The 26,711-nt window shown below is 41.1% G+C and overlaps 1 protein-coding gene across 2 annotated transcripts in view; it reads left to right on the top strand.

Annotated features, from left to right (window-relative positions):
* The window catches only part of Dnaaf9 (dynein axonemal assembly factor 9), a 127,091-nt gene that overhangs the window by 20,435 nt on the left and 79,945 nt on the right, over positions 1-26,711 (top strand). For both annotated transcript variants that reach the window (XM_052183646.1, XM_052183645.1), the window contains exons 4-12: positions 573-697; positions 1,946-2,042; positions 3,768-3,874; positions 5,128-5,205; positions 9,808-9,906; positions 13,588-13,643; positions 15,622-15,757; positions 25,671-25,752; positions 26,599-26,635. In XM_052183646.1, coding sequence (XP_052039606.1) covers positions 573-697; positions 1,946-2,042; positions 3,768-3,874; positions 5,128-5,205; positions 9,808-9,906; positions 13,588-13,643; positions 15,622-15,757; positions 25,671-25,752; positions 26,599-26,635 — 817 coding nt within the window. The remainder of the gene's footprint in view (positions 1-572; positions 698-1,945; positions 2,043-3,767; positions 3,875-5,127; positions 5,206-9,807; positions 9,907-13,587; positions 13,644-15,621; positions 15,758-25,670; positions 25,753-26,598; positions 26,636-26,711) is intronic.

Raw genomic sequence — 26,711 nt, 5'->3', positions numbered from 1 at the left:
TGAGCTATATATTCAGTTCAAGGCCAGTTGAAGCAACTTAGTGAGATCCTGTCATTAAAAGAGTGAAATGGGCTGAGGGTGACAGGTTGCTTGCTGAGCATGTGTGTGGCTGCGGCTTCATCTTCAGGAATGCAACCAGTGTGTCATCAGTTAGTCCGTGAATGAGTAACATGGCCAGGACTGGTGTCGCAGCTCTGACTGTTGAACTTTGCAGGACACTGTTTCAGGAATGAACTCTGCTCTTTCGACTTATTTTGGCCTTACACTGTCATATTTAGAAGGCCACCACAAAGGGAGCATTGCAGAGGCAATAGAAAACCTTACTGTCCACACCTGACTATTGCTTGATTAAATAATTACTCATTTAGACTTTTGTTCCATTGTTTCTGAAATAACTGTATGGTTTGCTTTTGGAATTTTGTTTGTTTGTTTGTTATGCTAGAAATGAACCCATGCAAACTCTGAATTGCATAACTACAGTCTTGTGCATAAAGTGGAGTTATGTATTTTCTGAGCAGAAACTGAAGGAAAAGTCTCTGACAATTTTGTGTTTTGCTTTTTTCTTCTTGCAGATGTGATTTTATTGATTAAATCAGATAGCGTCCATCTGTACTGTAATCCCATCAACTACCGCTATCTTTTGCCTTACGTGGCACATTGGAGAAACCTTCATTTCCATTGCATGACAGAAAATGAGGTAAGGAGAGAAGACAGGATAAGTATTTCTTTTAGAAAAGTGTATGTTTGGAACAGAAACCCCTTTAAAAAATTACATATTAAAAAAAATTACAGATCCAGTGTCTGAGTATGCTTACACAAAAGTGAATATTCAAGTAGAAAGCTTTCTACTGTGAGGCTGTTTACCTGAAGGAGACAGCAGAAGCTTCCTCTGGGTCCTGAGCCCACCCTCCTGTCCAGCCTCTCCTTCACCCGTCTCAGTCTGTCTTCAGGATGACTGCTCAGAGACTGCCCTTGCAGGCTTTCCAGCCTGCTGCCGGAGGGCTGCAGCAGCCATGAATAGCTGTAAATGTTGCTCGACACAAACTTGCAGGTTTATTTAAATAGTTATAGGATCTTGCTGTCTCCTTTATTTTTATTTATGTATTTTGTTTGAGACAGGGTCTCACTGTGTAGCCTTGACTGGCCTGCAATTCAGACAACTGCCTCCCAAGTGCTGGGATTAAAGGGACATTCCACCAGCTTAGTAGAATATTATTCTGTTTAATGTATAAGTTGATTAGGTTTTTTTTTTTTTGAGTGAGTATAAACTTTATAGATGACAGAGTTGGTTGGGTTACAATGTCAAAAGACCTGACATGCCTTCAAAGGTTAGAATTGTCCTAAACTTTGTGACATTTATATCTGGGTTTCCTGGTGTCTATTTCTGTTTCCCTTTGGGTCCTTTTGAAGAATCTGACTAGAAAACAAATTGAGATTTTCCTTCCTATAATGAATGTCATGGCAATTTCTACCCAGTATTGATTAAGAACATTTCTTTCCATGTGATTATTGGGGACACTTGGAGGAATAGGTTTTATCTCTTCCATTTAAGTCTCAATCCATTTTGAGTTGATTTTTTGTTTATGAGACGCAGAATTGGAGACTATTTTTGATCAACAAATAGGGTGGCTTTAGGAAGCCATCCTTCCCTAGTTGGTAATAGTTCTTTATAAATGACATTTAAGACAGTCCCTGAGGCTGCTGGTGGTGGCTCATGCCTTTAATCCCAGCACTTGGGAAGCAGAGGCAGGTGGATCTCTATGAGTTAGAGGCCAGCCTGGTCTACAAAGCGAGTTCCAGGACAGCCGGGGCTATTACACAGTGAGACCCTGTGTGTGTGTTGAGGGGAGGAAGAAGACACAGTCCCTAAGAAAATACATACGTATAATGTGAACTTTGAATGGTGTATCTCATTGGAGTCCATTTTTCTTTTAATTTCCCTTAGTATGAAGATGAGGAAGCAGCAGAAGAATTTAAGATTTCCAGCTTTGTGGACATGGTTCGAGACTGTAGTAGAATTGGTATTCCTTATAGCTCCCAGGGTGAGTATCTGGCAGCAAGCCCTTTAGGGGCTGGAGGCTGGGGGCTGGAGAGGTGGTTCAGAGATTAAGAGTGCTGGCTGCTCTTCCAGAGGTCCTGAGTTCAATTCTCAGCAACCACATGGTGGCTCACAACCATTTATAATTATATCTGGTGCCCTCTACTGGTTGCAGGCATACATGCAGGCAGAACACTATGTAATAAGTACATAAATTTTTTAAAAAGACAAAGAACGTTGCTTGCTTAGATGACATGAGGATTGAATGTTCCTCTTTCCTGGTAGATATTTGGCTGGAAAACCATTTGACCCAATTTCACTGAAGAAAAGGATCAAACAAAATGAAATTTAGGAACTCTTTTATACAAGCTCCTCGTTCATAACTGTGAAGTTACACAATAACTTACCAAGCTACCTGTGGTCAAGGAAAACCGATGAGGGATTTAGCACAATTAACATATAGTCTGTATTACTTATTACTTATGGATAATATAGATACTTATTTATTTATAGTAGAAAATTATAATTTTAATAGCTATTTAAAAATAGGCTTATAGGGCTAGAGAGATGGCTAAAAGAATGTACTGTTCCTTCAGAAGACCAGAGTTTGGTTCTCAGCAGCCATATCAGGCAGCTCACACTTGTGACTCCAGTTCTGGGGGATCTGACTACGTGGGTGCACTCACACACACATGTCCATAATTAAAATAAAATAAACCTTTTTGCCAGGATGGTAGCATACACCTTTAATCCCATTCAGCACTTGGGAAGCAGAAGTAGACAGCTCTGTATAATGGTGAGGCCAGTTATGGTCTACATAGTGAGTTCCAGGCCAGCTAACCAGCTAAGGCTCCATGGAGACCCTGTCTCAAACAAGCAAGCAGGTAAGCAGAAAAAAAAAAATATTTACAGTAGCAGTTCTCAACCTGTGGGCTGTGACCCCTTTGGAGGTTACATAGGGTATGTCCTGCATGTCGGGTATTTATATTCCCATTCATAACAGTAGCAAAATTACAGTTATGAAGTAGCAACAAAATAAATTTATGGTTAGAGGTCACTATAAGGTGAGGAGCTGCCATATACCTAAAAACGGGTGGAAGCATTAGGAAGGTTGAGAATCACTGACTTACAGGGAAATTAATGTAGAATACGGGGGGACCAGCAAGTTTATCAGTGCGAATATTGTAGGGAGAAAAAACATGAATATTGAAATTATTGTTACGAAAAGAATGCTTATTTTTGTTTTGATACAGGATCTCACTGTGTAGCTACCCCTGACTATGTAGACCAGGTTGCCCTCAAACTCCAAGATATCCACCTGCCTCTGTCTCCCAGGTGCTGCTATTAAAGGCAAATGCCACCTGGCCAGAAAAGAAACTTTTTGGTTTGGTAGTTTTCCCTTGAGGAAGCTAATTGGCTGTTTCTTTAGATAGAAGAGCCAACTTTTGGTCTGTCAATAAACATATTCACTAAATGGTACAAATCAGTTGTAGTAGAGTACTATTTACTTAAAAAAAAAACAGAATGTAAATGTGCTATAGAGAAATGTCAATTTGTAATACTTATAATTTAAATTTTTCTTGAATTTTACTTTATATTTTTAGTTTCAACATCTAGCCCTCTTATTGTCTTGGTTAATTTGTAAGAAATGATTCCTGTCTAACCACATGAGATTGGGTTCAACTGTCCAGAATGGTATTTGATGTGTATTGGTGTGTGATTCTTCCAGGACACTTACAGATATTTGATATGTTTGTGGTGGAGAAGTGGCCAATTGTACAGGCCTTTGCACTTGAAGGCATTGGAGGAGATGGATTTTTTACCATGAAATATGAGGTATGTGTGAAAACTCATGTTTGGGTGTGTTTGGGTCTTGTCACAAAGCAAATGTGCATCAGACAAACAAACCTACCCAAGATCTCACTGTGTAGAGCAGGCTGGCCTGGAACTTTCAGTGCTCCATCTGCCTCTGCTTCCTAAGGGTGTGTGCTGTTATGCCTGGCTTTGAAAGGGATGGAGTGTGCACAGTATTCTGCATGTCTTGCTTCTTGGAGATGATATCAATAAATAGCTTTTGAGAGAGGTTAATGGGTGAGAGCGAGTCTGGAAAATGAGTCCTCAGTACAGGTTAGGGAGGATGTTCTGGTATGTTAACTGAGTGACTGAAGGCATCTATTTCTTTCTCTCTGATGTGACCTGACCCAACAGAAAACCAGGCAGGCAAGCATTGTCATGCTAGAAATGGGGGCATCCTGTTGTATAGTACCTTTAGAAGCAAGTCAGAGGACTAACATCCTGAGGAAGTACTCAGGGACTTGCCTAGCAGGCCACCACACTCTCTAAGGCTCTCTGTGGATTTCACCTTCCTGTCAGATAGGATTACTGTAGTTACAATGTGAAAATCAGGCTTTGGGAGTTTCCCTTGAAGTCTACAGTAATTCCCAAGGAAGTTGGAGGGAATCAGGCCACAGCAGACAGAAAGGAAATCATTTTATGATAATGGTTATATTTGTTGTTTCTCAATTGTTAATACTTCTAAATTTATAAGAAATAGACACCTGTATAAAAATAACACATACTAGACATAAATAACAGAAAGAAACAAACTCTATGTAGTTTTTGAATGAAACTGATGTACAGTAGAAGATTCAGATTTTTATTGTAAGCCTTTTATATTGTTTGATTTTTTAAAAAAAATTATGAGCATGTATTATTTTAGTTAAAATTACAAAGAAAAAACATAGCGTGTATATGTATGTTTAAATGTGTATGTGCCATCATTGTCTGTAATCAGATGATATATTGATTCTGAAAATAATTTTCTTGAATGATAAAGCATTTGTTAATTTGTATAGGATCAAATAAGATTGATAAAATTGTGGTTTATTCTAATAGAATTAATAAAGCCTTGGTTTAATTATACAGTTAACAAAATTAATAATTTAAAAATAATATAATAAAATTTCATTTTATTATTCTAGTAACACGATTTATACCAGGATAGTAATGTTTGAGTGTCAGAAGATAAGGACTAACTGACCATGCTAGCAGCTGACTTGATGGTTTCACTGCCCTGCTCTTTGTTGCAGTTGCAGGACGTGAGTCTGCGTCTGTGGGATGTCTACAGCAGGATGGACCCTGTGTCTCTGGAGAACGTGCTTTCAGAAGTAAGGAGTCAAAACGTACTTAACATAATTACCTTCAATTAACCTAGCCAATTATCCTCCAAAGGTATTTAATTGGAAGAAATGCAAAGTACATCTTAGTTTGCTTTAATCAAAGAGTGGAGCATCTCTTCCTAGATTGTTCTGGACTCTTGCGAAAGAGAAAACCTGGGAGAATTGAGGCTTTTCTGTGAGGAAAACCTGCTGAGGCAGCTGTTTCACTTTTTAGCTACTTTTTTCCCCTGGGGGCGGGGCGGGATATTATACTGGACTTTAGTAAAAACAATGCAGAAGTTGTCTTGTAGCATGAAAGATTAAGATGACAAATTGCTTAAAGAGATCAAACTTTGGAACAGAGGTGGCATACTTGTCCTATTGCCTAGACAGTAATATTTTAACATCCTGCCTAGGTCCTTGCAAGTGCTCAGCAATATCATTGTCTCTATGAAGCTAGTCTAGATAGTCCTTAAACTGGGTGTGTCTGTGTTCTACCCTAGTCTTGTTTACAGAAATGTGTCCCACCCTAGAATGTAATTTTCCAACTCTTGAGTCCTTAAGCGTTCATCTGGGTGTGGTAGTGCACGCCTTTTCTCCCTGCACTCTGGTAGCACGGGCTGCAGGAGCTCTATGAGTTCCAGGCCAGCTCCAGCTAAATAACGAGTTCCAGACCAGTCCTGACTATATACTAAGACCCTGCCTCGAAAGAAATAAAACAAAAACAACAAACAGAATATTGTTCTGGGGCCAATGAGGTGACTGAGCAGGTAGGAACACTGTTGCCAAGCCTGAGGACCTGTGCTCGCCCCTGGCATCTACAGAGGAGAGACTCAATCTCAAGAAATCATCCTCTAACCTACAAAGTATTAAATAAATGGTCATAGTTTATCAGAGATGTGCCACTTCTACTTTGTACTAACCATTTAGCATAGGATAGAGTGGATTATGTTTATTGTCATTTAGATTTTATATATATATATATATATATATAATATGCACACACAGAGTAATTAGAAAATAAAAGAAAAAGAGTCCCTAAGACTGATCTACCTGGAGGTTACACAAAGAAAATTAGAGCCTGCCTCCTTCTCTGCTTATACCCTTCCCCCTTCTCTAGCTTTACTGGAGATTACATGATTATCTGGACTTTTTGCTGCTTCTCACCTATAGCCAACCATTTCTTTGGAGAGCTCCCGTGTGTTTAAGTGAGGAAGAAGTTTAGAGGACACAATTTAGTTTCATAGTACTGAGAGCTTTGTTTCTAGTTCCTTTGGGAAGGAGGAAATATAAGTAAAAGGATAAGAAAAAAGGAAAATAGATATTTTTATTAAATTATTTATTCACTTTACATTCCAGCATCGCCCTCCCTCCTATTTTATGTATTTGAGTAGCTGTACGGATGGTTGTGAGGCATCGTGTGGTTGCTGGGAATTGAACTCAGAACCTCTGCTCGCACCAGCTCTGCTTACTCTGGCTCCACTCACTCTGGCCCAAAGATTTATATTTATTTATTCTATGTAAGTACACTGTAGCTGTCTTCAGACACACCAGAAGAGGGCGTCAGATCTCATTATGGATGGTTGTGAGCCACCATGTGGTTACTGTGATTTGACCTAAGAACCTCTAGAAGAGTGGTCAGTGCTCTTAACTGCTGAGCCATCTCTTCAGCTCTAGAGTACTTTCTATCGTCCTGAACACTGGTCAGTAGAGTTGAAACTTCTAGTTGAACATCAGCTCAATTAATTTCTCCACATTTGATGACATAAGTAAGTCGTGTACCTCCAGATTGGGAACTAGTAACAATAACACTGTCAATAACCTGTGATGTTTGAGGGTTGTGGGTGTCTATGGGATCCCTTTGACCAAAACTCAGTAAGATATAACCTATTCAAGCCAGGCGGTGGTGGTGCATGCCTGTAATCCCATCACTCTGGGAGGCAGAGGAAGGCGGATTTCTGAGTTTGAGGCTAGCCTGGTCTATAGAGTAAGTTCCAGGACAGCCAGGGCTACACAGAGAAACCCTGTCTCTTAAAAAAAGATGTAACCCATTCGTGGTACTGGGAGTTTTACTTCTTGTTATCATATATTGGGGCTTGTCTCCTCCATTATATAGTAACTTCATCTAAATTGCTCTCATTCATATATATATATATATATATATATATATATATATATATATATATATATAAGCTTTATATATATATAAAAGCTTCTACAGTAGTAAATTTCCATATGGCTTTTCAAAAGGCCATTAGTATTATTCCTCTGCACGTTTCTTCCTTTGCTCTGTTGTCCCATCCCCCAGCCCATTTAAACCTCCTGTTCTAGTTTCCCCTTAATCCCTTTATAACATTGTATTCTATTTCTCTTTCTTTGGGAGGCCCCCACCTTCTGCCCAGTCATTTACAGCTACCTAACTTCTCTAGTTACTCCAAATGAAACACACATAGACATCTAAAGCTTAAAGCTCTCAACTACAAACAAGAGAAGACATGCAGTGTTTGTCTTTCTGGTCTGGGTTGCCTCACTCAGGATGACTGTTTCTAGCTCTATCCATTTACCTACAAATTTCATAATTTTGTTTTTCTTAATAGCTGAATAACATCCTGTTGTATTAATGCACCACATAGTCATTATCTGTTTACCAGTTGATGGATATCTAGTATGTTTTAATTTCTAGCTATTTTATTCAGAGCAGCAATAAACTTTAATATAATAAAGTATCTCTGTAGTAAAATATAGAGTCCTTTGGGTATATGCCCAAGAGATATATGTATAGCTGGATCTTGTGGATGATCAATTTTCAGCTTTTTCCTCAAAAAGCTTCACATTGATGACAGTAGTGGCTTTACCAATTTGCACTCCCACCAGCAATGAATAATTGTTGACACTTTCCCTGAATCCTCACCCAGATCTGCTGTAATTTGTGCTCTTGTTCTTGGCCATCCTGACTACTGGGGTTTTGAGTTCTTTGTATAATAACCTAAGTACTAACCTCTGTCAGATGGTAGAGTTCTTCAGAATCATGCACAACGCCCTAGATTCAGCTCCCTTTACCGAAAACAGTGGCTAGTGGGTAGGAAACAAAAACCAACCAACTCTTCCCCCCCCCCAAAAAAACCCGATGCCTTAGGAAGAAATTACCTATCAAAATCCAAGAAAAAATAATTTGAAAAATTGAAAACTACAGATACATTAATTTTTTAAGTGTTTAAAGTTTGAGTTCATAGATTTAACCATTTTATATATTTGTATCCACTTTGCCAATACTGTAATATTTGGTGGGACTCATGTTGATTTAATCTTTGGGTAGTGGTTTACACATAACCCAATAGCCACATCCTTGGGATTTCCTTACCAGTTACTATACGATACTCCCTGTCCATATTTTATAAATTTCCTTACCAGTTACTATACAATGCTCCCTGTCCATATTTTATAAATTTCCTGGCCTAGACTTAGGACTAGCCTTTTGTCTAACTGCTGGTTACTTTGAGTGGGAAACAGGATTTCATCAGTGTGTTAGGGATGTTCACTGTGACTGTGTTGTCCTATTTCTAGACCTCTTTAGTAGCCAGAGCTCCATTTGTTGTTCATGGTGACTATAAAATACATAGAATTTGGGGGCTGGGCAGATGGTGTGGTGGGTAAGGATTACTGCTCCAGGGAGCCCAGGTTCCCAGCACCCACATGGCGGCTTACAGCGATTGGGAACTTCAGTTCCAGAGGAAGCTGAGAACTTCTTCTGACCTCCTCAAGCACCAGGAACACACATAATGCTTATATACATGCAAGAAAAACACTCATACACATAAAGTAAAAAATAAACAAATCTTTTAAAAAGATAAAAAGGATGTAGATACCAAGAATGGTGTTTTTCGGCAATTTTGTCTTTGGGTAAGCATTATAAAGTATGATTACATAAACCTAAATGAAACAGTGCATGGTATATGCTGTCATATGTTTTGTCTGTCATTAACCAAAACATCTAGTGAGAATTGGTATATGCATATAATCCCAGTATACAGAAGGCTGAGGCAAGAGGGATAAAGAATTTGAGGTCAGCATGGACTATACAGTAAGATGCTATCTCAAAACAAATTCTAACCTTTCCCCAAGTTCCCACATTTATGAATATTGGGAATTTTATAAATATATATGTGTTCATCTTATGTATGTATACAGACATATCTTTAGGTAGCTTAGGTGGATGGATGGAAAGATAGATATCAATAAAGAATTCTAATGAAAGCCAACCATCTTTATTCCATGCACTTGGGAGGCAGAGGCAGGCCACCTTGGTCTATATAGATAGCTCCAAGCCAGCCAGCACTATGCAGTGCTGCATAGTGAAGCACTGTCTAAAAAATAAAAGAATATTTGTATCAACCTAAAACATCACCTGTGTCCATGGGCAAATGGCTGTCCCCACTCCCCAGGTAATTACTGCCAACCTACTTTGTCTGCAAAGATGTTCCTTTTCTGGATGTTTTCTTTTCCAGAATAATAAATAATGCATGTGTAGGATAGCCTCGCACCTCCGGTAAGGTCCTGAGTCTTGTTCTGTAATGTGCCTCTGCTGTGACACTCTCCGTTTGCTTTGAATAGGACCTGGCGGTGTTTGCGCGGCAGTGGACCAGCTTCTTTGCTAATTTTGACACAGAAATCCCTTTCCTGCTGGAACTTTCAGAATCTCAGGCGGGTGAGGTACGTAAGTAAAAAGTATAGAAGAAAGACATGATAATTTATTATTGTTGTTATATTATGATTTTCATTGTTATTTTATTATGTGGTCGCTATGAGACCCTGACTGGCCCGGAACTTAAAAGATACACACCTGCCTCTGCCCTTCCAAGTGGTGGAGTAAAAGTCATGGACTACTGTGCCTGACTTACTAATTGTTTTCCAGATTCACCACTGGAGAGGTTTGTTTGGTTATCATTTCTATAAGCCATGTTGTATATGTCATAAAAGAAATTCTCTCCCATGCCTATAAAAAGCAAGTATATTCAAGGTTCTGGTTTCAATCCCCTATACCCCCAAATATTTTCTTATGCCCACTCTCTGTTAGAAGGATATACACCTTTCAGCATGGCGGTGTCCCCAACCAGTAGTTATGTTGAGTGCTAGTTAGTACTTATGCACCTCTGAGTACTAGTTGAGCCCCTTGGTCACAAGTGCCATGATGATGTTCCAAGCCCACATTGGTAGTGAGTTACCAGGTACCTGGTTCAGGCTAAGGCACCTTCATGACTAAACTGCATGTCTATTTTGGAACAAATAGTCACAAAAACTATTCAACAGGAAGACTCAGAAGAGCCATCTTGAGCTTGCCTTTGAGCCTACCAGGGGTTTAAACTATCTCTACTCAGTGTACCACACTGGCACGGAACAAGTCCCCACCTGACCATTTGGAGTTGATCTGGAGCATATTACACATATCACACACATACACACACACACACACATACACGCACGCATGTACGCACACATTGTTTCTATATATTTATTATTATATATTGCTATTATTCTCAAATACCTTAATAATTTGAAAAGCACCTTATCTTTTGTTTTTACTTTTCTCTGGTGCTCTGCATTCCTTTGTATGGTCTAGTACTCTGCTTGGCATCTTCCTCCTCTAAGGATGTCCTTTGATGTTGTTTGTAATTAAATCTTATGATGATGAATTCTTTTGGCTTCAGCATGCACAAGGGAACATAATAGAGAAACATAGGGTTTTTTTTCCATTGTCATTTGTTGGAGACAGGATCTCACTGTATAGTCTGGGCTGGCCTAGAACTCACTGGCTTGCGGCTTCTACCTCCCAAGTGCTGGGATAATAAATAATATCTTGGGTATCTTACTATTGCCGTGAAGACACCTTCACCTTAACCACGGCAATGCACAGAAGGGTTTATTGAGGCTTAGGCCACAGAGGATAGATGGCCCATCACCATCGTGACTGAGCGGGCAACAGGCAGGGCACAGCACTGGGGCAGTAACCGAGCGCTCACCTCTGAGTCACTTTTGAGAGGCAGAGAGACACTGAGAATGGGGTGGGGTCTTGAAACCTCAAAGCCCACCCCCAGTGACACACCTCCTCCAAAAGGCTATACCTCCTAGTCCTTCTCAAACAGTTCTCCTAGCTGGGGACCAAATATTCAATATATGAGCCTATGGGGGCCGTTTTCTTTTGAACCACCACAGATAGGAATCACCACTCCCAGCTTCACCTACATTTCTGAAATACGTTTTTACAATGTTTAAGCAAAATTCTGTAGAGTCTAGGTTAATGAATTTTTCCCCTTCAGTACGCAAATTATATTGCTCTGTTATCTACTTATTCACATTGTTTCTGAGACTTTTGTCTCAATCTTTGTTCCTGTGGATGTAGGTCTTTTCTCCTCTGGCACATATTAAGATTTCTCTTTCTTTTTTATTTTGAAATCATAATTTAATTACCATTTCTTCCCTTTCTTCCCTCCAAACCCTTCTATATACCCTTCCACACTCTCATTTAAACTCATGGCCTTGTTTTATTGCAGGCTTGTGTGGTGTGTGTGTGTGTGTGTGTACACCAGTGGGCATTTTCTGTGTCAAAAGATAACCTGTTGCCAAATTCCTTGAAAACATTCTGATTTGCACCCCACCAGCCATATAAATGGCACACAACATTACACATTCACTAGAATATTTAGTTTCATCTTGAGTGTTTTCAGTCTCAGGGCTGCAGGGACTGCCCAGTGGCTAACACCATTTACTGCTCTTGCAGAGACCCAGAGTTTAGTTCTCAGTGCTCACCTGAGTGGCTGGCACCTGCTTTCATGTACAGGTTGATGAATAATTAAAAATAAATCACCTGGGTGTGACGACACACGCCTTTAATCCCTGAGGCACAGCAGTTAGGTCTCTGGGGTTTTCAGGTCAGCCAGAGCTATACAGTAAGACCCCTCAAAAGAAAAAAAAACCTGCATGTGCTGCCATGCTTGTAATCCCTGCTCTTTGAAAGTATAAAGAGAAGAATCATAAATTCAAGGCAGTTCTTGACCCTATAATGCATCTGAGGCCATAGTTTGTCTCTAAAGAAATTCTAAATAAAATTAAAGAATTCTTACTATATATTTTGAGAATTTCTTCCATGTTTATTACAGTTGCATTATTTATGACTTTTTTCTTTTTGCCATTAAAATACATTTGTATATATGTGTGATGTTTGTATGTATATGTATTCATGTTATTCTGCACACATGTGTCCACTTGCATGTAGAGGCCAAAACTCAAAATTTGTCAGGTAATTTCTTTGATTGTGTTCTATCTTATCTTTTAAAGATTTATTTATCTTTATTTTATGTGTGTGAGTGTTTGCCTACACATATATCTGCACATCATATGTGTCTTATTGCCTGCCCAGACGCGAAGAGGGTGTCAGAGCCCCTGGAACTGGAGTTACAGATGGTTATGAGCCACTGTGTGTGCTTGCTGGGATTTGAACCTGGATCTCTACAAGAATAACAAATGCTCTTAATTCCTGAGCCATCTCTTCATCTCCCACAGTAATAATCTTAATATAGAAGATTGAGTAACCATATATACATTTAATGTATACACTGGACAAATAATAAACTGCAGTATAATCAGTACTAGTCTACAGATATGATAAAAAAAAATGGAGAAAATTTACCAAAATGTTAACAGTTCTTAGAGATTGTGTGTGATTTAGTGTATTCTACAAGGAAGAAATATTGACTAGTTGAAAAAGAACCACAAGAGAGATTACTTGAAGACACTGAAATTCCCTTTTGAAATTTTGAACCTTTGAGGGTGGTAACTTTTGATTAATAAGTTTAGCTTAATACTTCATCCAAAGGCAAGAAATAATTCTTTGTTTTCCTATGAGAGGTTTATCATTATACTTCTATGTTCTTTAATTCCCCTGATTACTGATTTAAATTAGCATATTATAATTATGTTTAAAGTTATTGGAATGTAGGGACACTAACAAAAGAGAAGAGTGGGGCAAGATTAATGATTAGAACTGTGAAGCTGATTGGTCAGTTCTTTTCTGTAGTTAAAAACTGTGAATTGAATGGGTCTGCTTTATGTTTCTTTGCTTTTGCAGCCATTTTCTTTTTTCTTTCTTTTTTCTTTTCTTTTTTTTTTTTTTTTTTTTTTTTTTGCTGTTTTTTGTTTCATTGCTGTACTCCAAGTTCATGATTTAATCTATATTATCTCTCTGTGTTCTTATACTCTGTGCTCTTATACTCTTTCTGTTACATACTACTCATCCTACACTTTGGCATGTGTATGTACATATGCACATATGTGAAAGCATTATTAGTTTCAAAGCTTTTATCTGTTATCTTACATCGTATATTGGCTTCCTTTTAGCCATTCAGAAGCTACTTCAGTCATGGAATGATCTCCAGCCACATTACTGAGAACAGGTATGTTCCCTGGGAAGGAGGTGTGAATGGTGATAGAGAAAATGGGATTGAAAACAGGGGTGTCAAATATGGGGAGCATCGAGGTTCAGGATGTCAGCTGACTGTAGTTACAGCATAAGAGGTGATAGCTGTGCCGGGCAGCGGTGGCGCACGCCTTTAGTCCCAGCAGTAGGCAGGCAGAGGCAGGCAGATCTCTGAGTTCAAGAGCAGTCTGGTCTACAGAGTGAGTTTTAGGATAGCCAGGGCTACACTGAGAAACCCTGTCTCAAAAAGAGAGAAAGAGAGAGGGGGGGGGGGAATCCCATAGTTGTGATTCATTAGTCTTGGTGCTTTGTACTTTTGTATTTGCTTTATTTTTCCATAATCTTATAGTAAATGGCTTTTAAAATACTATAGATAATCAGCTTCCTTCTAAAGAAAGGAACTTTTATTTACACCTAACTCAGGAAAGCAAAACTATAGACAAGGAGCAGCAGTACTGGGTGGGTGTGGGGCTGTAAGATGAATCAAGCTAAGTACCTAGCTCCTTGCAAAAGAGGGGAGGAGTAAGGGTTTGTTTCTTTTTCTTTTATTGGATATTTTCTATCCTATCCCCACTCCCCCTGCTTCTATGAGGGTGCTCCCCCACTCCCTTACCCTCTCCCCCCTACCCACCCTTGCATTCCCCTACACTGGGGCATCGAGCCTTCCCAGGACCAAGAGTTTCTCCTCCCATTGATGCCTGACTAGGCCATCCTCTGCTGCATATGCGGCTGGAACCATGGGTCCTTGAATGTGTACTCCTTGCTTGGAGGTTTAGTTCCTGGGAGCTCTGGGGAATCTGGGTGGTTGATATTGTGGTTTTTCCTATGGGTTTACAAACTCTGTCAGCTCCTTCAGTCCTTTCTTTAGCTCCTCCATTGGGGACCTCATGCTCAGTCCATTGGTTGGCTGCAAGCATCCATCTCTGTATTTGTCAGGCTCTGGCAGAGCCTCTCAGGAGTAAGGGTTTCTGAGTAGTTCCTTCTTCATCTTTGTCATGATCAGCAGGAGTTTTCTTTAGTGGGTAGAAGAGACAGCTAATCCCTCTGTTTTCCCCCAAGACCTGTCCGGTCTAATAGACAAGCCACTTTTCTGGGTCTCAGACACATCCTTTTCTGTTTAAGGCATAGCTTAGCTTGAACTAAGTTTCAGAAGAAAAGTGAGCAGTAGTCATTTGGTTTGCTGGGTGCTCCATGTGGGGTCTCCTTGGTGGCTCTTAGGAAGGTGTGCTGATTAAACTATCTGAAGGGACTGGTTATGGGATGAGCAGGAGGTGGAGGTCTAGTTGATGGAGAGGAAAGTCCACCAGGACTGGCAGTGGGTGTGGGGGTGCTGTGTGGGAGGTGTGGGATAGGGGCACCATCAGCATCCTTCTCTCCTCTGCCCTCCTGAAAGGGACCTAGAAGTTGGTAGCTGCTCTGTCGTCCATTGGATCTGAGTAGTCCAACTGCTATGATTCTCTAAAAACTGTATTTCTATTAAAATTTTACCTTATAAAAATCAGGGTATCAGGCTGGAGAGATGGCTCAGCACTGACTGCTCTTCCAGAGGTTCTGAGTTCAATTCCCAGCAACCACATGGTGCCTCACAACCATCTCTAATGAGATCAGATGCCCTCTTCTGATGTGTCTGAAGACAGCAAGTGTACTTATATACATAAAATAAATAAATAGATCTTTAAAAAAAAAACGGGATATCATCATTGTATTATTTAGAGCAGACTCTTGTAACTAATTTCTCAAAAAGGTGGTCAGGTAGGAAAGTGTAAACTTAGCAGGGCTGTAGTTCTAACCCCCTTGGGTCACTAGGATGAGTCAGAGGTCTCTGACATCCCTTCCAAGCCAGACAGGAATGTTACATAGACTGGGCTTTGCCTGTCCTGCGGTCACACCACTCAGAAGAGCCTGAGCTCCGGTCCTGGGACCTTGTCTAACCACATTCTGTCTTGCGGTTCCAGCCCTCATCGGCAGCCTTTTGTTCTCTTTGGTAACCACTCCACGCGAGACAACCTGAGTGCTGGCAGCTTTAACTTCCCTTCTGAGGGGCACCTGGTGCGCAACACTGGGCCTGCCGGGAGCTTTGCCAAACACATGGTAAGTGGCCAGACTGTCTGCTACTTGATTAATTTTACTAATAACAAGAAAGGGCTGCTAGCCAAAAAGAATCTTTTCCAGTTATTATGTTGACTTAGTCCTCAATTTGAAGTTGTTTTATGTGACTGATCTTTGCTACTTTGTGGGTTCTTTTTACCCACCCTTTATCACCTGGTATCACTAGATAAGAGAGGGAGGGGGAGGAGAGGATGAGGGAGGGAATGAGAGAGACAGAGAGATCCGGGAATAGCTTCTTTCCTTTTGTTTCTTTGAGCATGACTACTAACAAACCACAACCAACCCACCTGAACAACCACCAACCCCACCTCTCGGGGCTCTAGCATTTATACACTGTCTCAGTTAGGGCTCTACCGCTGGGGGCAGACACCAGGACCAAGGCAACTCTTTTTTTTTTTAATTCGATATAATTTATTTACATTTCAAATGATTTCCCCTCTTCTAGCCCCCCACTCCCCGAAAGTCCCATAAGCCCCCTTCTCTTTCCCTGTCCTCCCACCCACCCCTTCCCACTTCCCCGTTCTGGTTTTGCCGAATACTGTTTCACTGAGTCTTTCCAGAACCAGGGGCCACTCCTCCTTTCTTCTAGTACCTCATTTGATGTGTGGATTATGTTTTGGGTATTCCAGTTTTCTAGGTTAATATCCACTTATTAGTGAGTGCATACCAAGATTCACCTTTTGAGTCTGGGTTACCTCACTTAGTATGATGTTCTCTAGCTCCATCCATTTGCCTAAGAATTTCATGAATTCATTGTTTCTAATGGCTGAATAGTACTCCATTGTGTAGATATACCACATTTTTTGCATCCACTCTTCTGTTGAGGGGTACCTGGGTTCTTTCCAGCATCTGGCAATTATAAATAGGGCTGCTATGAACATAGTAGAGCATGTATCCTTATTACATGGTGGGGAATCCTCTGGGTATATGCCCAGGAGTGGTATAGCAGGATCTTCTGGAAGTGAGGTGCCCAGTTTTCGGAGGAACCGCCAGACTGATTTCCAGAGTGGTTGTACCAATTTGCAACCCCACCAGCAGTGGAGGAGTGTTCCTCTTTCTCCACACCCTCTCCAACACCTGCTGTCTCCTGAATTTTTAATCTTAGCCATTCTGACTGGTGTAAGATGAAATCTTAGGGTTGAAGACAACATTGAATTGGGGCTGGCTTACAAGTTCAGAGGTTCAGTCCATTATCATCAAGGTGGGAACATGGCACCATCCAGGCAGCCATGGTGCAGCAGGAGCTGAGAGGTCTACATCTTCTTATGAAGGCTGGTAGCAGAATACTGGTTTCCAGGCAGCTAGGATGTTCATCCTAAAACCCACACCCACAGTGCCTACTCTAAAAGGACCACACATTCTAATAGTGCCACTCCCTGGGCCGAGCATATACAAACCCTCACATATACCCTCCCAAAAGTTCCCAGAATTCCAAATGTCACACAGTTGCAGAAACTATTGCTAACAAAACCGTGTCTCTGCTAGAGCACGCTAGTGCTAGTTTAAAGTCAGCTGCGACAGACAGTCTGAAGCAGCCCCCGTCCCACAGCTGGGATTAAAGTGAAAGCCCATTCTTAGAGTATTTCTGTAGTTTTTAAAAAACCAAAATTCCGCTGGGCGGTGGTGGTGCATGCCTTTAATCCCAACGCTTGGGGAGGCAGAGGCAGGTGGAGCTCTGTGAGTTCAAGGCCAGCCTGGTCTACAGAGGAGTTCCAGGACAGCCAGGAGACCCAGAGAAACCCTGTCTCGAAAAAACACACCAAAAAACAAAACAAAACAAAACAAAACAAAAAAACCAAAATTCCAGGCTAGAGAGATGGCTCAACTGTTAAGAGCACTGATTGCTCTTTCACAGGTTCTGATTTCAATTCCCAGCAACCACATGGTGGCTTACAACCATCTATAATGGGATCTGATGCCCTCTTCTAATGTGTCTGAAGACAGCTACAGGGTACTCATTCATATACATAAAATAAATAAATTTTACAAAAAAAATCCAAAATTGTCACTACAGTTTTATAGTGAAAAGAAGTGACTGTATATTTTAAGTATTAGGTATAATTTTGAAAACATTTGTTTACAGTTGTGTGTGTATGTGTGTGTGTGTGTTGTCTCTGTGTGTGTGTGTGTGTGTATGCACATGTGTGCGTGTGCGCATGTACCTATAGAACTTGCCCACCATGCATGCGCTGGTACTCATGATAATTGGCAGGATTCTCACCTCTCCTGTGTGGGCCCTGGGGATCAGACTCAGGTCGTCAGGCTTTGCAACAGCTACATTTGTCTGATAAGCCATCTTGCTGGCCCCAAAACATTTAACTTTTAAATACTTGAAGGAAAATGATTGAAAAAAATACTTTTTTCAACTCTTTGTCAATAGAATAAATTTTTCAGGTGAATTTGGAAGCAGTCATTCTAAGCCTTAGTTTGTTAGATCCTGACTGCTAAAAATAGGAGCCAGTTCTTTCCTTCTGTCTTTATATGGATTCTAGGGATTGAACTCAGGTCACTAGGCTTTGTCCACTGAGCTGTCTCACCTGCCCTCTGATCGTTCATTATGATGTGATGTATATCACTTGCCATACTCTTTAAAACATTAGAGGCCAAGGAAATAGCTCAGGATTGAGATCCCTAAAGCCCACATAAAAGCCTGACTCAGTGGAGCAAATATATATCCAGTGTGCCCCAATCCAAGGTGGGAGGCAGAAACAGGAGACTCCAGAAGCCAGAAGGTAGGAAAAGCTCAGACCAACATCTGAAGGTTATCTAAACACACACCATGGCATGTTTGTGGCTACACCCGCATATATGAACCTGTACAACCCTCATATACACACATACACAAATAAAAGGGACCATTACACTTGAATATAGGACACTAATGATTGTCGAATCACAATGCTGTCTTGATGGAATTTTAAACATTTTCAAATGTTTCTAACAAAGTGTTTTTTAAATGTTGCAGGATGTTAGGAAAGCTAGAACGGTAGGTGTTTTTAATTAGGATTTGTGAGAACACAAGATCCAAGGGGATATGGCCTAGCATTTCTGGGCTGAAAGCTTGAAAGCCGTGGGCCACCTCCAAGCTAGCTCAGGTTAGAGGTCTGCCAGAATGTGTCTTCTGTAGTTAGCATGGTGCGCTCCTGTTATCCCGACCTAGTTAGCATCAACATCAACGTGATACATCCTACAGTCATCTCAAAAGTAGAGTCTCCACTGAGTAATTAACTATTTTTATCAGACACGTGGACATGTATAGGAGGGGTTGTCTTGATGTTTAATTGGGGTAGGAGGACCCAGCCCACTGTGACGTACCGTTTTCTGGAGTAAGGATGACCTTGAGCTGAACAGGAAAGTTAGCTAAGCTTGATCCTGTGAGCACGCCAGAGAGAGGGTGAGCCCACCGACAGTGTGCTCAGTGCTTTCTGTTTCAGGGTCCTGCCTTGACTTCACTCAGTGGCAGACTGTGATCTGGAAGTATAAATACATAAATTTTTCCTCCCCCAAGTGGCTTTGAGTCTGAGTGTTTTATCATAGCAACAGAAATGAAATTAGAACTCCCCATCTTAATCTCCAGAATTGATGGACTATATAGAAAATGGCAGAGAAGAGGCATTTCTTCAAGATGTTACTTGTTGACTTCAGGTATTAAATCTGAAATAGAGACTTGTACAGTGTGACTTGTATATCCCATTTTTTAAAAATAGGATGCCTATATTTTCCCTTTACCCACTAATTTCAACTAAATTCTCTGGACATTTGATAGACAGGCTTATAAATTCAGGACCAAAGCAATGATATGGTGGTTAAGTTTTCTGGCCTTCTTTATCATTTGTGTGTCTGTCTGTCTGTCTCTCTCTGTCTCTCTGTGTGTGTGTGTGTGTGTGTGTGTGTGTGTGTGTGTGTGTGTGTGTGTATGTGTGTGTGTGTGTGTGTGTGTGATGTCTACAGGGAAATGCCATCAGCTGTTCAGAGAATCAGAAGACATAGGTTCACAAAACCAAAAACTTGTAGATAAAAACTCCTATGCAATACCACAGAGAAATATCATCCCCACCTTGCCAGAAAGGATGTGAGAAGAGCTAAGCACCCTCCCTCAGCAACTAGAATGGATACTGTTCCACCTAACTCTCCTCAAGAGAGTCTCAAAGTTTTGACACCACCCATTAATAACAAGTAGCCTCTCTTTTGGGCAGAATCCCAGAGGGCCAGTCAAGAATCGAGTCTTTCTGGGCTGGCGGAGAGCTCAGTGGTTAAGAGCACTAGCTGCTCTTACAGAGGACCTAGGTTTGATTCCCAGCACCCACATGGTGGCTCACAACCGTTCGTAATTCTAGTTCCAGGGAATCTGATGTCCCAATCTAAGGAACAAGGCATGAAAGTGGTGCACAGACATATATACATGAAAAATGCACATTAAATAAAGATAAAAAGAATTGCGACTCTGAGGTGTTAAAACAAACAAACAAATGGTTCTTGGACCCATTCTGAGAACTAAGATGTCAGGACCAGGACCAGCTGCCAGTTCTGGAGGAGAGATGAGGCCAAAAAGCACCCTTAGTCCCCTCTAATGGAAATGGTGATGAAATCCTGGGATCTGAGTGTGGACTCGTATGGCTGAGAAACTCATAGCGGATGCAGTTGTAAAGGCAGTGTCATATTTTCATGGGTTTAATTTCTAGAAGCCTAATAGACTCTTATAGTAAAGAGCCAACAAAAATTTCCTCATAGATAATGGGGCAGGTGGATAAAGTCATTTATAATCTGAGAAGAGTAGTAATAAAGGTCTCTGCTCTTCAAAATAAAAGATTTTACCACAGTCCCATTCCACTTAGAAGAAAGGCGTACTTGCTGGGCAGTCGTAGCACATACCTTTAATTTTAGCATTCGGGAGGCTGAGGCAGGCTGATCTCTGAGTTCAAGGCCAGCCTGTTCTATAAAGCGAGTTCCAAGACTGCCAGGGCTACACAGATAAACTCTGTCTCTAGAAACAAGACAAAACAACAAACAAAAAGAACAAAGGCATTCTCCTAACCCTATCTATTCATGGTTCAGCCTTCCTCTGAAGCAGAGAAGAAAAAGCTAAGGCCCTCTAGTGAAGATGGTCAAAGCACACCCAGATTTAATCATAAGGTTAGAGATGTCCCCTCCCCATTCCCTTAGCACCACCCCAGCAGATCTTCAGTGTAGCAGCAGCAGATATACAAGAAGTTCCTAGGGAAATTTTGTAGATGTTGTAGAAATTATTTAATCCTGATCCAGGGTATCTACCCCGCCTTTGACCATTTAGTTCCTGGATAAAAGACACACCCAACCATTATATTTACAATAAACCTTAAACAGCACAAGAGCTGTGCAGATATCTACCTTCTATGCTATTAAAACCTACCTCCCATCAGTAACCTCAAGTTATTACTTACTGTGTTTTATCTTGGTTGCTCTTAACCCCAGTGGCCAGCCTTCAGGGCCATGTTGTCATGGCTCACCTAACCCATGGTGGCTTCTCTTCCTCCTCCACCTTCTTCTCTTCTTGGTTCTCCTCCGACCCCAAAACCTAAACCCTGCCTATGTCTCTTCTACCTAGCTATTGACTGTTGCCATCTTTACCAATCAGAAATAACTGGGGACAGGGTCACTTGGATCTACTTTCAGACTCCAGGTCTTGGGGACCCGCACTTAGCATTACAATAGACAAGCAAGACCAAACCTCAACATAGAGACACAAGGCTACAAGTAAAGGAAGCCCATGATACTTGAAGCTCCAAAAAATACAAAGCACAATTCAATACCCAGTCAGATTAACATCAAGTTTTGCACTAAAGGCTTTTTTTTTCAGTCCCTGTTACTAGAGTTATTGTGTCTAACTTCAACAGAAAGTTACAAGGCATACCATGATTAATCTTTTGAGACTGGGTTACCTCACTTAGTATGATGTTCTCTAGCTCCATCCATTTGTCTAAGAATTTCATAAATTCATTGTTTCTAATGGCTGAATAGTACTCCATTGTGTAGATATACCACATTTTTTGCATCCATTTTTCCATTGAGGGATACCTGGATTCTTTCCAGGTTCTGGCTATTATAAATGGGGCTGCTATGAACATAATGGAGCACGTATCCTTATTACCTGCTGGGGAATCCTCTGGGTATATGCCCAGGAGTGATTTAGCAGGATCCTCTGGAAGTGATGTGCCCAGTTTTCTGAGGAGCCGCCAGACTGATTTCCAGAGTGGTTGTACCAATTTGCAACCCCAGCAGCTGTGGAGGAGTGTTCCTCTTTCTCCACATCCTCGCCAACACCTGCTCCAAAACATAATCCACACATCAAACGATGTACAAGAAGAACAGAGGAGTGGTCTGGTTCTGGAAAGACTCAGTGTAGCAGTATAGGGCAAAACCAGAACAGGGAAGTGGGAAGGGGTGTATGGGGAACAGGGGGAAGGAAGAGAGCTTATGGGACTTTCAGGGAGTTGGGGGCCAGAAAAGGGGAAATCATTTGAAATGTAAATTAAAAATATATCGAATAAAAAAATATTAAAAAAAAAAAGAAAGTTACAAGGCATACCAAAAGTTGAGGGAAAAGTATTATGTGAAAAGACAAATGTGTTATTTCTAAAAATTCATGTCTATGGCAGTTGTCTGTAATCCTGTCACTTGGGAGGTTGGGACAGGAAAGTTGCAAGTTGAAAACTAGCTTGAGCAACTTAGCAACTCTTGTTTGGCAGGCGTGGGGGTGGGGTGGGGGTAGTACTATAACCTTCAGAATCAGGTAAGACTCATATTTTAAACCTCTTAAAATAGAATTTATTTTTGTTATTATTGTTATTTGCAGGGTAAGATGGAGCCCAGTGTCTTAAGAATGTTAAGCAACTGTTCTACTTTTGAGCTATCGCTCTACTACTGGACAGAGAATTTAAAACAAACAAATTAATAATTAAAGCTCTAATGCAAAAAGTAGACAACATTTAAGAATAGGTAAATAAATAAGCAGGGAATTGGAAAATCTAAGAAAGACTCAAAAGGAAATGCTAAAAATCAAAAACATTGTAACACAAATGAGAAGTGAGCTTCTTGGTAGACTTGACTTACCAAGGAAATAATGATTGCCCTTGAAGATTGGTCATTTCCCAGGCAGATAAGACAGTCTCCTGTAGCCCATACTGACCTTGAACTCACTACGTGACTGAAGATACCCTGAACCCTCCCAAGACCATAGGCAAGGACCATCACACCAGCATTTCTTTATGGTTTTTCTTTGTTTCACTTTTTATTTACCTATTTTAGTGTGTATTCATGGGAGTAAGTCTGTCCTTCCACCGTGTGGTCCTGAGATCTACTAAAGGTGTCAGGCTGGCTGAGATATTTCACTCGCCCTCCTTTAGTTTTAAGGGATTTTTATAAACTCCTCTTTTTAGATTTATTTTATTTTGTGTGTATAAATGTTTTGCCTGCGTGTGCAAATGTGTGCCTCGTGTGTGCACACAGAGGTAGTTGTGAGCCACTGTGTGTTCTCTGGGAAACAAAGCTGTGTCCTCTGGAAGAACAAGTGCCTTAACTGAGCCATCTCTGCAGAGTGTTTCTGTGTAGCCCTGGCTGTCCTGGAACTCACTCTGTAACCAAGCTGGTCTTGAACTCAGAGATCTGCCTGCCTCTACCTCCCAGGTTCTGGGATTTAATTAAAGGTGTGAGCCAACCACTGCTCAGCTCCACTTTTAATTTTTAATGGTAGCATTTTTGCATTTTGTATTTGGTATCTTAGGAACACCTGGGAGATAATGAACATAAGTTTCTTTCTTTCTTTCTTTCTTTCTTTCTTTCTTTCTTTCTTTCTTTCTTTCTTTCTTTCTTTCTTTCTTTCTTTCTTTCTCACATGTATGGATGTTTTGCATTCACATGTCTGTATACCATGTGCTTTCCTGGTGTAACTTCTGGGACTGGAGTTACAGATGTTTGTGAGCTGTTATGAGGATTCTGAGAATTGAACCCCTGACTTCTGGAAGAACAGCCAGTGCTCTTAACTGCTGAGCCATCTCTCCAGCCCCAGGCATTTATATCTCAGTTTAAAAGAACAACTTAAAACAAGGGACAAGAACAAAAAAAACCTAGAGGTGTTTATTACTATACAGAGATGAAGGTCAAATGAAGCTGGGAACCTGTGTTTTCTGAATTTGTAACCGTCCCTTATGTTCCGCTGCTACGTGGGCCAAGGTGTTCGCTGTGAATTCTCTGGGCTGAGTGATAGCGGCAGCCCAACCCAAGCTTATTGTCTGCTTTTTCCTTATGTAAATGTGCTAAGGCCCTGGGCTGGCTCTGTACCCAGCAGCAAGCTCACAGTGTAGCCACGGTTGGAAAACAGCAAAAGTGACAACAGAAAGTAGCGGGAGGACTCAGCAGCTGAAGCGCTCGCTATGGGCCCGACAGTCTAACTTGATCCCTGTGCTCTGTTTCCTTTCTGTTGTGATAAGACACTGACTGAAGCAGCTTAGTGAGGGAAAGGATTTATTTGACTCTTACTGTGAGATCACAGTCCATCACTGAGGGAAGCTGGGGCAGGAACTCAAGCCAGAAATTGAATTGTAGACTATGAAGAGCACTGCTTGCTAGTTTGTCACACACTTAGCTAGCTCCCTGTACAGCCTAAGACTACTCCCCTCAGCAGGGCTGGTCAATTCCATCTAGTCATTAAGACAGCTCCCCTATAGACATGCCACAGCACAGCCTGATCTGGGTAATTCCTCAGTTGAGACTCTATCAGGAGTTTTAGACTATGTCATATTGACAGTTAGAGTTAGCTAGAACACCTCCCCAACTCCTGTAGTCGACGGAGAGAACTGACTCCCCCAAAGTTTTTTTTAATTCAACATGTACACTATAGTAACCGGTTTGCACCCCTCACGCAAATAAATAAAACCAAAATTAAAAACAAGTATTTAAATTTAATCAAATAAATACTATTGTTGGGCTGGAGAGATGGGTCAGTGGTTAAGAGCACTGACTGCTCTTCCGAAGGTACTGAGTTCAAATCCCAGCAACCACTTGGGGGCTCACAACCATCCATAATGAGATCTGATGCCTTCTTCTGGGGTGTCTGAAGACAGCTACAGTGTATTTACATATAATAAATAAGTAAATCTTTAAAAAAATACTATTGTTTAAATCAAGTTATCTTTGTCTATAAAAAGTAAATCAGATTCAATTAAATAAACTTCATTCCATTAACTGTTTGCTTTTCCTTTTCATTTCTTCAGCATTACTTGTCTAAGTATGTTCCCTTTGAAAAGTTTGATTATTGTGTGTATGTTCATGAAGTGGGGTGTGGTGTGCCATGGCAGAGGAGAAGAGGCCTTGTGAAGGCCCTTCTTTCCCTCCCTCCCTCCCTCCCTCTTTCCTTCTTACCTTCCTTCCTTCTTTCCTTCCTTCCTTCTTTCCTTCCTTCCTTCTTTCCTTCTTTCCTTCCTTCCTTCCTTCCTTCCTTCCTTCCTACCTTCCTTCCTTCCTTCTTTCCTTCCTTCCTTCCTTCCTACTTTCCTTCCTTCTTTCCTTCCTACCTTCCTTCCTTCCTTCTTTCCTTCCTTCCTACCTTCCTTCCTTCTTTCCTTCCTTCCTACCTTCCTTCCTTCCTTCTTTCCTTCCTTCCTTCCTTCCTACTTTCCTTCCTTCCTTCCTACCTTCCTTCCTTCTTTCCTTCCTTCCTTCCTTCTTTCCTTCCTTCCTTCCTTCCTACCTTACTTCCTTTCCTTCCTTCCTTCCTTCCTTCCTTCCTTCCTTCCTTCCTTCCTTCCTTCCTTCCTTTCATGGTTTCTGGGCAGTGGATTTAGATGGCAGGCGGGCTTTTGAGCCCGCCCACCAGCTCCTCGCCTTACTCATCTTTCTTTGCTCTCCCCACAACACCCAGGTCGCTCAGTGTGTCTCACCAAAGGGGCCTCTGGCATGTTCAAGAACATACTTTTTCGGAGCTACTCATGTTCCTTATTTGGGTGAGTGTCTGTAAATAGTTATTTTATCAGCTCTTACCTAATTTTTTTCCTATGAAGGAGAAGTTATTATACAATTTACTATTTTATGCAAAATTCCATCTTGTGGGCATTTCTCCTTCCCTGATGGCGACTATAGAGTCAACTTGTCTAACTCATTCCTCACAGAATGCATTTCAGTCCAGCCTATAGTTTGAAGTCTAGTTGTGTTTATTTCCCCTGACCCTGCTCAGAGTCAGAAGAAAGGCCAAGATTAATGAGACAGTTTGAGATAGCAAAGGTGTGCACTCCAGTTGGATCACATGACTGAGCTCCTGCCTAATTAGTTTGTGAAAAGAGGGAGACTACACTGTGATAAGACAACCGCGGCTGAGGGCCTGCAACAGTGACTTCAGGAAGGCTAGGCTGAGTAGGGGGGACCCTGCTTGCTGGGGTACTCTGAAGCTTCAGGTATCCAAAGAGACATGGGGGGGGGGGGGGGGGTCTTTTGAATTGAGTGTGGCTCTCAGCGTTGCTTCCCAGAGGTCAAGACATCAGAGGCCATTAATATAGAAGCCAGGAAACTGAAAAGAAAGATTACTTAGGTCAGATAATTAAGAAAATTAAAAAACCAGAACTTAAACAACATTCATTTAGTGTGTGTGTGTGTGTGTGTGTGTGTGTGTGTGTGTGTGTGTGTGTGTGTGTGTAAACATAAAAATATTCAAGGGCCTAAGATTCTGTGAAATGAATTGACAAAGGGTGGGGGGGGGGGGTAAATGAAAGTGAAAATTCTGGGAACAGGCAAGTACCACTTGCCGTCTGTGCATTTGTTGTATTTAATTTAAACTGAAGCATTTGCATTTACAGGTGACGATGAGAAGCTGCCCAGGACCACTGAGCAAATGTAAGTCTGTATGCCAGATTAATTTCCTCTTCTCAAAGTTGAGTTTCTCTCAGAGGCCCTCCTGCTTGCCTCAGCA

Source organism: Apodemus sylvaticus, chromosome 5 (assembly GCF_947179515.1).
Source record: "Apodemus sylvaticus chromosome 5, mApoSyl1.1, whole genome shotgun sequence".
In the NCBI taxonomy this organism is placed as follows: domain Eukaryota; kingdom Metazoa; phylum Chordata; class Mammalia; order Rodentia; family Muridae; genus Apodemus; species Apodemus sylvaticus.
This window is presented reverse-complemented; position numbering and strand designations above follow the sequence as displayed.